General features: G+C 40.2%; 1 protein-coding gene across 3 annotated transcripts in view; it reads left to right on the top strand.

Moving 5' to 3' along the window:
- Positions 1-12,990, top strand: part of LOC308384228 (poliovirus receptor-like) — a 355,455-nt gene that overhangs the window by 150,863 nt on the left and 191,602 nt on the right. For all 3 annotated transcript variants that reach the window (XM_080862686.1, XM_080862685.1, XM_080862684.1), the window contains exons 4-6: positions 6,674-6,967; positions 9,722-9,839; positions 10,760-10,908. In XM_080862686.1, the coding sequence (XP_080718812.1) occupies positions 6,674-6,967; positions 9,722-9,839; positions 10,760-10,908 (561 nt within the window). The remainder of the gene's footprint in view (positions 1-6,673; positions 6,968-9,721; positions 9,840-10,759; positions 10,909-12,990) is intronic.

Here is a 12,990-nt window from a genome sequence, read left to right as displayed (position 1 = left end):
TGCTGAGTTTACAATTGGCCTCGAGGAGAAACAATGAATCAGTCAAAATGCTGTTAAATGCAGTCGAACACAGTCTTGAAATGTGATGCCTCAAGGTGCTTTTAGATTTTGCTTTCAGAGGCAAAAGTGAGCTGAGCTTAGAAGTCAAAATTAGCTGTTTTCTGCTTTCACTGTTTGCATAACAATACCGACTCTGGAAATTATTTATTTATTTGTTTCATTCATGGCACTTAGCCAGTGCTCTCAAGCTTAAATTAGCTAAATTAGTCTCATGCTTAAATTAATGCATTTTGTCAACATTTAGAACAGCCAATAATGAGTTGTCAAAACATCACAAACAGCAGAATAATTGGAGGTTAAATTATTCTTGTGTTGCTTGAATATTCATGTATTGTTAAAGTTGAGCTGAGGTAGAGAACTTAACAGAATTTTTTCCCCAACACTGACTGGAAATATTCAGCAGCAGTGTGGCAAGGCAAGGTGTTTACAAACCTGGGCAGCCGATGAGACATGAATTCCAAAAATTTAACAAGTTCCAGAAGCCTTTATTGATTTCCGGCTAATTTATGCAGCAGAGTAGAAAATAAAAAATTACATCACTTGTCTGCCCTTCATCAGGGCACGGCACTGAATAAATCTGTTTTTAAAGAAGGAGACACAGAGGAAACTTGGATACCACCAGGCAGTGCTGCTCAATATGTTCTCCTGGCTCTGTTTCTGTGTTATTTTGTTATAGTAGCTTATATTAAAAATCTCCATTGGAAGTGGTTAAAAGGCTAAAAAGCTGCAGTTAAGCGTCACATGCATAAAAGTGGTCAGATCAACTAGCGAACGCGGTGTGGAGTCTCAAGCTACATGCTACAGTCACACTAAAGACTGCAGCACAACCAAAGTTGTTGTAACAATGTGCAATGATATTACCATCTCATTGCCTTTGAAATAGTTGCTTCAAACATGGCAATTATATGCGTTCTGTTGTGTCTTTGATAAATCAGCGGAAATTTCTGATGCACAAAATCACATTTACTGCTTAAAATTTGGAGTTCATCCAGAACCTCGTAGATCTGAAACATAAGCTCAGACATTCCTCTATGAATAACGTCGTAGTTGCGGTAAGTGTTTTATTTAACTGCAAAATGCTATATATTCAGCAAGCTTGCTTTTATTTTGAAAAATAACCAGAATCCAGCAAGTTGCCAGCCAGCTGAGTAGACTGTCCGATTGCAAAGAGTTGCATCACAGACAAGTTGCACTCAGTCACTGACTCCGATTGATTGCAGTGTGCTGGCAATCTCTCATGCATTCATAAATTAGACAGCGGTTTTTTGCAAAACTTTACCAAGAGTCACTGTTTGGAGGCAGGTTACCTCCTGTCAGGTAACTGACAGTCGCCTTATGGTTGAAAATGGTCACCCAGAGGTTGAGGTTTAGTTGAGTTGGTCACCACAACTATTGGCAACCAGTTGCCAAATGTAAAGAATCACCAATACAGTCATGTGGCAACCACCTGTTTTTCCTACTCTTATAGAGGATGTTGTCCTGCTTTTACTGTGGTGTGACTGACACATTAGGTACATAGTGCTGTCTGCTGTTGTAAAATATGAAGATTGGATATAGTAATTTTCATATGTGAACTTCTGAAAGTTTTTAGAGAATTAGATTAGGACAGGTTCCATAACCATCGTGGTTTCAAAGATGTATGAAGTATAAACTATGTACATAAAACCACTTCTAATCTGATCTACACAATTTGAATATTACTCTCATAATCAAACTGTTATGGTTCCATAGGTATGTTTCTATGGTGGAATCTTCAATCTCCAAATATAAGCAGTAATATAGGTCAGTACTTGGCTTCACTAATTTGCTTTCTGGTGCTTGGTTGGTTTCAACACAAGCTCTGCCACTATGACAGATGTCAGCTGTCTTACCCGAATGCCACCTTAATTCAGCAACAGTTGGCTTCACACTCTCAAATCTTTGCGTTTGGCAGATAGCCCCATTGTGTTTATGATTCAGTCTGGCAACCTTCCAGTGAGAGGCCTTCTTCTGTGAAGAGACAATCTTAGAGAAGTCATGGGTTCAAGTTAGGGTAGGTGTCATCCCTGCCGAACAGTGATGAGAATCTCTATCGGTACAGTGACGGCTTCACAACAAATCTTTATATAAAGGAAGGCGAGAAAATGGTCTCTTCTGAAAATGTGTTGCTCTGAAATCTAATTGTTTCTAGAGGGCAAATAAATTTGCTGCTTTGGGAGAGTTTAGAAAAGTTTTTAACTGCAATGCTTTTGTTATGATTACCAAAGTCTTTGGTCAAAACACGAATTAAAATGCAATTGGAACACTTAAAATGAAGCATGTGGGGAGTATGATGCGTTCACCTTTTGAACACATTTCTTTCTAAGTGCTTGGTTTTATAAACCAAACACCTCATGCAGTTAACTGTGTTTGGAAACATTATTTTAATGCATTTTTCCTTTCTCCCTGTCAATTTCCGACATTCAGCCTTTTGATATTACCGCCGGGGGGTGGTGACGTGTTCGGAGGTCTGTGATAAGGATGGGTGTTGGGGCTGCAGCGTTTGTTAACTCTGTTAGCATGGCTTCCCGCTTGCCTTCTAATTGCTCTGTACTCGCCTCAGACTGATGTGAGGAGTAGCAACAGGCTCAATTGAATGCAGTGTCACGAAACACATCAGGGACAGATACTCCTGACTCGTCTAAACTGCTAGATGAATCCGAACCCCTTTCTGCCATCCTGCTTTACTCTCTGCCCGGTCAGTCTCTTTCTGTCTCTTTCCTCTGTTGGCTTCTGTTTCCTCCAGTTTCTCCCTCACCTCTCTTGTCTCACTTTATCTCTGCTCGTTTTCCCTTCCTTTTGTTTCTTCTTCTATATGATTTTCAGGTTTCAGAAAAAAATGTGCAAGTATGTAATATGTGATGCTAATTTTGGCTTACGTTAGATTTTCTTGTTATTAAATTTGAAGTCAATTAAAATAAACCTGTCAAAGCTAACAGACTCATCTGTATGATGATTAAGACTACAAAGTGTCATAATAGTGTGTGAATGCGAGAGTGAATGAATAGTGGCATTGTAAAGCGCTTTGGGTGCCTTGAAAAGCGCTATATAAATCCAGTCCATTATTATTATTATTATTATTATTAATAAGAGTAGAGAAATATAAGAAGAAGAATCTAAATGAGTGTCTGTCTGTCTACCATAAAAAAAACTCCAGATAATTGAGCTATCTACGCTTGAAACAAGTACCAATCTGCATAGTAGCATGGAGCCTTGATGTGTAATTATGTTGTTATGACTGACTTTAAGGGCTGGAACATAAGGAGGGAGGTGAAACTGGATTAGATGCTAAGGATGATAGACAGACAGAGCTGGCCTTAGTCAATCATCAGTGAGCAGCTAGAACAGAAACGTAGAGGAGAAAGAAAGTTATAACGGCACACAACCGTGTTCTCGTCAAAGAGGTGATGCAGGCCTTACGACACAAAGGCAGTCCAAAAGAGAGGCAGGGAGTGTTCCCCCATTCCCCCAGTGCCCCCTGACCAAATCTAATTGGCTTCCCTCGGTGGCCCTCAACAAAGCCACTGGACTGGAGTTAATCTGAGAATCCCCACCATCGTTATGAGAGCCTGGATAGGACCAGAAGGAATGCAACAGTTCAGTTACTCATGTCCTTTACTGAGGTTTAATGTACTTGTCATTGAGTTAAATATTTTTATGTTACCCTGCTTTCAGCTTTTACTCTGTTTTATTTCGGATGCAATTATTGCACTTTAGATTTTTTTGCAGATGAACTCCCTTAATATATGTAGGTAATTAAAATCATCAACAACTGCAACATAACAGATATACAGATCAAAAAATCCATATTATGAGACAAGAATATTATGTACATGAATCTGGAAAGTGTCATTCTGCATATTGACTACATTTATTTTGGATAGTTTAAATATATATTAATTATACTGTGCATTATTAAGCTGCTTAAGTACTTAAGTTTTAATTAAGTTAAAAGTCTAAACACTTTGCAAAACAATTATCCAACACAGAATTATGTTTAAAATCTCGTGCAACAGAACTTTTCACATAATAAATCTGTAATGACACACAAGGCTGCACATGAGCATGTTCATGGTCTCCCCTTTTGGCACCCATTTAAAAAATCTTGGAAATGCCCAGAGGCAGCAGCAAGATAATGATGTCTAATTAGCAGTGATTGACAGGCTCGTTTAAAGAAAGTGAGTTCATTCATTTTTTCCAAAATACGTGGTCCTTGAGGTTGAAGTGGGCACTGCAAGCATAGCCAGCAGATACTGTACCTTGTAACCAAGAGTAAGTAAATGGAAACAACAATGCTTCTGTGTTCAGCTGCTAGTGGAAGCATTTGTCCATAAATGATTCCAGATACATATTTTTATTCTATAGTTTAACCTGCAAACAAATCTGTTTTTGTTCTTCAAGACTGGTGGTTCACCAAATTCCATTTAAGATTCTGGATGCTACATAAAATGCTTTAATTTGAGGGGATTTATTTCAAAATTGAAAGAAATGCACATTAGATGCAATCCTCCTCACAGTTACACACTACCCACACTGCTAGGTTTCATGAGTACTTGGACAGTAGCCCACTAGACATTTCTTTGGCTGCTCTGTGCTATTTTAAATGTAACACTCGTCGTGAACAAGTTGATTGACAGTAGCCATTTTGACTGAAGCAGTGTTGTCTATCCATATGTAAGTGAGGCATTGAGCAGAATTAAAGAAAAAAAAATGAGGTTAACAAAAGCAAAAACAGAGACAAAGGTAGTGGGTTTGCCAGAATCTGCTGGTTATGCTCCAGCACCGCAAATGTGCACAGGATAGTTAGGAAGTGACAGCCAATCTGGTATTTACATGGAGCACAGCATGTCCAGAATGCTCTCCATGATTTAGGTGGACATGTTCCCTTGTCAGTGATAATGACAGTTTCTGGTTAAAACCTCAGAGGATTCTGGTGGACTAGAAACTAATAAAACTGACATCTTCATTGAAGGCATATTTATTCACAGCTAGTTTAATGTAATAACCATGATTACATTTCAAACTAGTTTGTAAAGAGGCAGAAAAGGAGGAAAAATATCTAACTGTTCAACTACTGATGCTGTGCATTCTAGATTCTTACTTTACACCCAAAGTTTAAACTTTGAGAAAGAACATGAAATAAAGTGGGGAAAAAATAGCCAGTTACGATGACTTACTATGTATTTTCTTTTTAAGGTCAGCGCCGTCAGACTGCTCGCTGTCATTACATACATGTCATAGGAGCTGAATTTAATGTGAAACATTGTGCTGCACTTTATACCTGTGAACAAATCAAAGTGTGGCGTGAATTTATACAACTTCATTATTATTTTAAGTGCTGGTCTTACCAGGTTCTGAAATTAACACCTTTAATGGGTGCATTAAAAAAAATTTAAATTAAGTATTAATGGAAAGCATTTACCACTGTTGGAAAGGCTAAAGTTTGTTTTGCAAGTTAATAGTACCTTGTATTTTTATTCTCATGGATATTTGGTTGTTTATAACATTAAGGCACCAAATGGCACTTTTTAAAATTTAGAGTATAGCAGCAGAGATAAAGAGTTTGTCTGTCCTTAGAGTGAAGGACTTCTTTCTTGAGCCATTTAATGAAAAGAAATCCACCGACGAGGACAGACAAAACAGAAGCCTCAGTGAATCAGGAGGCGATACGCTGTTTTTGGTAACTGCCTCACTTTTTCTTGATATGAAAAATCTTTCAATTTCAGCATGTCCATTACTGTCTCTCTGCATAGCCTACAGACACATAAAACAGATTTAAAGGCGTTTGGGGGGAATTTATGAAATCATATTGTGCAGTACAAAATGATGCATGTTTGAGGTGAGTGGGTGTAACAAAACAAGGAAATTTCAAGACTTGACATCACAAAATAATGGAATTCGGTGACATTTGCTGATAGATTGATAGTGTAGCAGTTTGTTCTAAGAAGGGGAGGACGTTTTCATGGAAAATTGGCACTTTCTAGAAGTTCTATACAGTTTGACAAACCTAACATTACAAAGATGGAAAGCAATTTCGTGCATTTTGCTGTTGAAACTACTAGTATGATTTCGGCTTCAATTCAATTGGGAATTACCAGCAAAGCAATTTTTGGTGACAGTAACTCAAAACTGATTGTTTTATCCAAATAAAATTGACCATTTTCACACGGTTTTCATATCATATCATGGTATAAACATTATGATTCTTTATAACACTTGCATTGGCTGGTGTATGCGGTTTTACGGATCTATGTGTGTTTCCTCTTTCTGTCCCTATGAAGTGGACTGGCCCAGAGTCACACCAGAGGGCCTCCTGCTTCTCTCGGTATTTCATTACAGCCACAGTAGGATGCCGCCACAGTATATATGCACAACAAACTGAACCACCTCCTCCTCTTATGCTTTCCCTGCCCTCCTCCCTCTTCTTCTCTCCCTGGGCCTCTTGTTTGATTTCCCTTTCCATTCACCGCCCTTCTTTTATCTTTCTCCCTGCACTGCCACTTTTCTTTTCTCTCTGTTTCCCCCTCCGTGCCTTCTGTCTTGGACTCTCCTACTTAACTCCCCCCCTTGTCTTTCTTATCTATCATCCCCCCAGCCAAGCCCAAGAATTCGGCCAATGGTGTGACTGTCCAAGCTGGCACCAAGTCGGTGGTGGTAGCCCGGTGTGAGGCAGCGGACGCCAAACCAGCAGCCACGATTGAGTGGTTGGCGCCAGTGGGAGGCAATCATTCGACCAGCACCACGAGCGGGCCAGACGGCACGGTGACGGTACGCAGCGAGTATCGGCTGGTCCCTACACCGGCAGACAACGGCAGGGAAGTGATCTGCAGAGTCAACCAGAAGACACAGAAGCAGCCTTGGGTTTACCCCATCAAGCTATCTGTGGAGTGTAAGGAAGACACACACATATATACACTCTTGAACAAAGCACTTAGAATTGTGTTCCCTAACGGGGTACTTTATTTCAATGATCACAAGACCAACTAAAGTTTTAAATAACTTGAAAGTGCATGCAATTTCAGACGCAGATCAGTGCTTTTCAAAGAACCTGGAGCCCTTAACTTTCACAGTCACTTGCAAGTGCTTTACCACTAACTGAGAGGCATTATATACTGTTTCTGTAATGCAGTGTTACTTGAATTCACGGCAGGGCCCCACTGGTGGGAACAACAAGGGGAAAAATTGCAATTGAAATAAAATTGACTAAACAGTAATTTTCTAGAGAAAATAAACAAATAAGAGTATTTTGCTATATCTTACATTGCCATTGTCGAAATAGTATAGCAAACCTGCAGAATATGTGACAACACGTTTGGGATAGTGGTGCAAATGAACGCAGAAAGACTGCGAACTGCCTCGTGAATGCACATCATGATCTAACAAGGACAAGTTTTCGCTGACAGTATTTGTGTACTTGGAATTGATTAAATTACAGTGGTATATCATGTTGCAGTCCACTGCTGGAACTCTTTGCTGAATAACTGAGGTAATGAGCTTAAAACCAGCCAAAAGCAAACTCAGCCATGGTTGGTTTATTCGGTATGTCTAACTGTACCACAAGATCCTTGGTTAGCAACTAATGCACCCAGCAGCCTGTTGCTTATATCCTGTTTTGGAGTGTAATCCTTTGCTGATTAGCTATAAAACTGGAGGATTTTGTGCACTATTAATTGTAGCATCCTTAATGGGCTCTGCGTTCATTGCTGGTTCTCCTTAGTTGTTAATTTATCAGCAGATTATGACAAATGCATGCACTTAGAAATCTTTAATTACATGCAATATGAGGACAGATGAAGCAGATGCGTATGGAAACTCAGAATGTTCAATCTGCAGTAAACCCAAACTGTACAGAGAGCGCTTAAGAAGTAAGATGAAGAAAATGCCCCCAAAGAATTTTCTTTAATTTGTCCTTTTAGGTCTTTTGGCCCTCGGGTGCATAGAAAAAAATCACAAACACACATTTTGCACACAAATAAACACACACACACACACACACACACACACACACACACACACACACACACACACACACACACACACACACACACACACACACACACACACATTGCTTTAAATGAATCCATTAAATTCCATTCTAATTTGCATGGGATTAAAATATTACACAGGTTCAGCGTGGCTTTCAAGAGATTTAGGAATGCCGCCAGCATCGTCTCAACGGTGTGACCTTGCTGTCGGTTACTGCAAAGATGGAACAGATTGTCTTCTTTCGGCTTGGTTTTGTAATCTCTAAATTTTAGGTGGCATCCACACACAATCAAAGCGTGCATGTCAAATGTTGTTGAGAGAATTGTTGTTCTTACATGCACTTGTCTTACGAGGACAAGACCCCTGACTGTTCTGTGACATTCACAGTGATATGGCTGCAAGTCAAGCTTTTAAATTATCTTAACTACCTTTCAAGAAGTGTACATCTCAGTATGTACTGTATGCACGTGCCCAGATTTAGTATCTACAAGATGCATTTTCTTAAATAAAAAGCAAAAACACCTCCAGATATGTATATCTGTGGAAGTCCTGTACTGATCACTTGCAAGTGTCTGTGATTTTTATCATAGCATTTATTATGTCTGCATAAAGTTTTGAAGATTACTGCTGATAAAAAAAAAAAGTGTTGGGTTCAAATAGCAATTGTCACTTTTCACTGACTTTACTTCCCAGGTTTGGCTACCTGTTACTTAATCCTCTGGCTGAAATGAAATTCAGGTTTAGGGGTTGCCTTTGTTGCATGGGATACTTTCTGCTGATGGGTATGTGCAAGTGGTCGCAAGAAAACTCTCAGGCAACAACCTAAATAAGCAGGAGCAGTCCATTGAAGGGGATCCACCCATCCATCAGTGTTTTCTCTGCTTATTCAGTTCAGGAAATAGAGGTCACATTTCATCAAACAAGGTTTATGCTTTTTATGGAGTCGAGGAACTTTTTCCATCGTGCCCTGTTTGTGTGTACTTTATGTGTGTGTGCATGTCATGCACATGTAGTTCTTTTGAGGGGACACTCATTCATCTGTTTGAAATCCCAACTTAAACTTAATTCAAAGTAAATTTCAAGTAGAAGTAGCCTTTAGTGAGGAGTGGAAAAACATGTCCTTGTACTTAAAATTGGTGCTCGCAGAGATAGGAGACCTGCAGCAGGCATGCTCACACAGCGTGATTCCTCGCTGTGTTTGTGTTAGTTTAGTGATGGTGTGAAGGATCATGTCTCCTGTCTACTGTGTAACTCAGATCAGCTTTTATAGGTCAGCGCACTCTAGGAGGAACACACACATCACACCACACACTTACCATCCTGTCCTGCTTCTTCTTACTCTCATTGACACACTGTCCTCTCCTCACACCTATAGTCCTCTCACTTGCTTTTCTTTTTCAAACCTGAAGGGAAAGAAAGCCACAAGGAAGGCTTTTTTGAAATTTCCACACACACACAGCCTTCTTTGTGCTAAGATTACCTTGTTTTTTTTTTTTAATGCCCTCTGGATACATGAGGATTAAATCTGAACTTGGTTTTTGTTTGTTTGAGTTCATGAAACTGATGCAAAACTTTAGAGCTGTTGCTATTTTCCAACATTTTTCTGTAATTTAAATGATTAAATTCAAAGTTATTGTGACTCTTTTCTGTGTTTCAGATCTACCCTCTGTGTCCATTGAGGGATACGACCACAACTGGTACGTTGGCCGTTCTGATGCCACGCTGGTCTGCCTGGCTAACGCCAACCCCGAGCCCACAACAATCACCTGGACTGCGTAAGGGTCACACTTAATCCATCAGGATATCTGGGATGCTTTTTGTCTTATTGCCTTCTGCTTTTATTTACATTTTACTCCTAACCTTCTTGTAAATTGGGTTTTAGTTGTAATCCCTGCAGAAATGTGCCTGACAATCTTCTTTTACGCTGTAATGGTAGTTAAGGGCAAATGGTGAGCCAGGTGTATGAGACAGGTGGGGTTTTTTGAAGGCCTGTTTGCCTGGTTGTTTATCAGCAACATTACACAGAAACTTCTCCGAGAGGAAGAATATGGGCAAAGGAAAAACCCACTAAATTACGTACAGATCTGGAACTTTTTCATTAAAATCACAAAACTGGGGCACTGGCCTTGGCAGAGGATGTTTCTTTGCCATGCTTTGGCAAAAGATTTTTTTTAAGTAGACATTCAAATGCATTTGTGTTTTTTAAAAAAAGAAAAAAAAGTCGTTCTGATGGACAGATGGCTTGCTTTCTCTTTATGAATATTGAGCAGGGAGACAGAATGGCTGTTCGCATGATTTTTCACACATTACTGCCATCTTTGAATATTGCAGCAACAAACCATGTTCCTCAAACCACATTTTCTGTCTTTTCCCATTTTTTCTGTTTTTTTTTCTTTATTCTCCTTCTTTCTTTCATGATTTTGTCTTTTCAATTTTCCCCCTCATCTTATTTATCCAATTTCTCCAAATATATGACCTCGTCACTGCTTCCTTTTCGTCCCCACCGTCTCGTCTCGTCTTTTCTTGTTATCCCTGATTTACACAATGACTTACTTCTCCTGCTTTACTTCTTCATTACTTTTTTCCATTCCTCTCTGCTCTGATCCTTTGTGATCTCACCAAAAACCTGTACTCACGACCTCACTTTTATGTCCTCCCTGCTTCGCCTTCCTTCTCATCTTTCCCCCATCAACAGGGCTTCTGGTCCTTTGCCAGAAACAGTGGTGGTGGAGGGCAACAAGCTGACAGTGAGGAAGGTGGATGATGCTGTCAACACCACCTTCATCTGTGAGGTCAAGAATCGGCTCGGGTCCAGCAGGAACCAAATCACCACTGTTGTCATTGGTGAGTCTATTAACACAGTGACAACACACACACAAACAAGCACACACGCCTTGTATATGTGTGGACGTTTGCACAAATGAAATGGAAATCCATGTATATTTACCAGTCAATATGATGAATACACACTGGTGACCCAACACAATACTCCATCACACCCAGCAGGAATACAGCAAACAGCATGCGATCACTGCTTGCACACACATACACTCACATACACACACACACACTGTGAGCCATGCTAGTTCCCTGACAATATTCCACATTGTCCCAGTGCACATATGCATGCACATATAGTCTCATACGCCTCTTCCGGTGGATGGATACACTTGCAGACACGCATGCACAGAAACATACATTTCTCTCTCACCCATGCACACATTCTGGGATCAGAGCTGATCTGAGAGCTGCAGGGATGCTGATCTCTCTCAGTCTTCACGTCGGATTGTTTTTTTTAAATGTTTTCCTCCTCACTGGCCAAATTTTAGCGAGGCACAGTGGAGGCCTTTGATTGACCCTTTCCCCACAGCAGGGCCAAAATGCAAGACAAGGGCCGGTGTTTATAACCTCCGATCGAAAGCACTCTCTTGAAACTGAACTTTGCACGGCTACACTGCAGCGGGAATCTGTAGCTCTGCTGGATGCAAATTCAAAGTGAATTGTGGTGTATGATAGGCCCTTCTACAAGAGTTTTGGCCCTGCAGTGGATGCAGCGGTGCTGGGATTGTTGGACGATTCCCAGATTCTTTCAAGGGGTTCAAGTTGGTGTGAGCCAGTTTGCCCAGGTTTGGTTTTCTTCTTGTTTTTCTTTTTTTGTTTAGTTTTTTCTTACCTTTTCCTTTCATTGCATTTTTTTTGACTAACACTTACTAAACAAGGGAACTGAGTCGTTCACATTTTCTTTCCTCTTTCACCTTTGAATTTCTCCTTCTGGTAACAGTATAATGGTGGTGTCTGCATGCAGTCTTGATCTTTCTGCTGGGTCTTGACTTTTGACATTTACCAGTGAGATGATTTGGTCACTGTTGCCACGACTTTCGGTCACAGTTTCTTCTTCTACCCCCCCGCCTTCTGATGCTTCAATATACGAATCCTACACACATGCACACACCTCTAAACTCACAAGCACGCAAACACAAACCCAGGAACAAGTCTGGATGTTGAAATGCCTCATTGCACGTCAGCGGGCAGGCCTCAAATCTTGTTAGTGTCATTTTAATCACTGTGTGTGTGTGTGTGTGTGTGTGTGTGTGTGTGTGTGTGTGTGTGTGTGTGTGTGTGTGTGTGTGTGTGTGTGTGTGTGTGTGTGTGTTTCCACAGTGCACTCCACACTGACTGCTTGACTGGTCAAAATGTTTTTCTTTCTTCCTTCCACATTTTTTTTTTAGAAGAATTTGTTAGCATAATCACCATGTGGAGCTTTACAACAAAGGAAGAGAAAACATAAAGAACAAAAATCATACACTCTTGCCAAAAGAGAGTGCGAAAACTACATTTAGAAAATCCGTGGGAAATCGGAGAAGGAGATTGGAATTGTTTCCTCTGAGAAAAAAGATTCTTTGTAGCCAGACGGTGCGCTGGGAGTGTGGGAGGTTCAGAAGTGGCTAAGCTGCTACTGTTCTTGCTCGAAGCATAGCATTGAGACTGACTCAAAGTATCACGGAGGGTATACTTTCCCCTACTAGCACACACACACACACACACACACACACACGCATAATACACATAAAATAAGAGTTAACGCTCTAAAATCCTTTACAGACACAAGTAAAACCTTCACGCTATCCGCACACACTTTAAACTCTTTGAGGACAGGCAAATGTTTCATCTTTCTAAGTAACTGACATCAAGCCCAGACTTTGTGATGGTTAAATGTGTCCTTGGTGTTTCAGGGTTTGCCTGTTTTCGACAGCAGCAAAACAGCTAGATGATATAAAGTAACAAAGCGACTTAATCTCTCATTTTTGGAATGCTTACTTATAGAATTTGAGTCCAGCTCTCAGAAGAAAAAGGCTTTTTGTTTGACTGCTTAGTTCTCCTCCCTTTTCTGCAACGTGACTGCTTGTGATGAATTATACAACTGAA

This window comes from Rhamphochromis sp. 'chilingali', assembly GCF_963969265.1.
Source record: "Rhamphochromis sp. 'chilingali' genome assembly, chromosome: 17".
Taxonomy (NCBI): Eukaryota; Metazoa; Chordata; class Actinopteri; order Cichliformes; family Cichlidae; genus Rhamphochromis; species Rhamphochromis sp. 'chilingali'.
The sequence above is the reverse complement of the archived record's forward strand: the minus strand, read 5'-3'. Positions and strand labels throughout refer to the sequence as shown.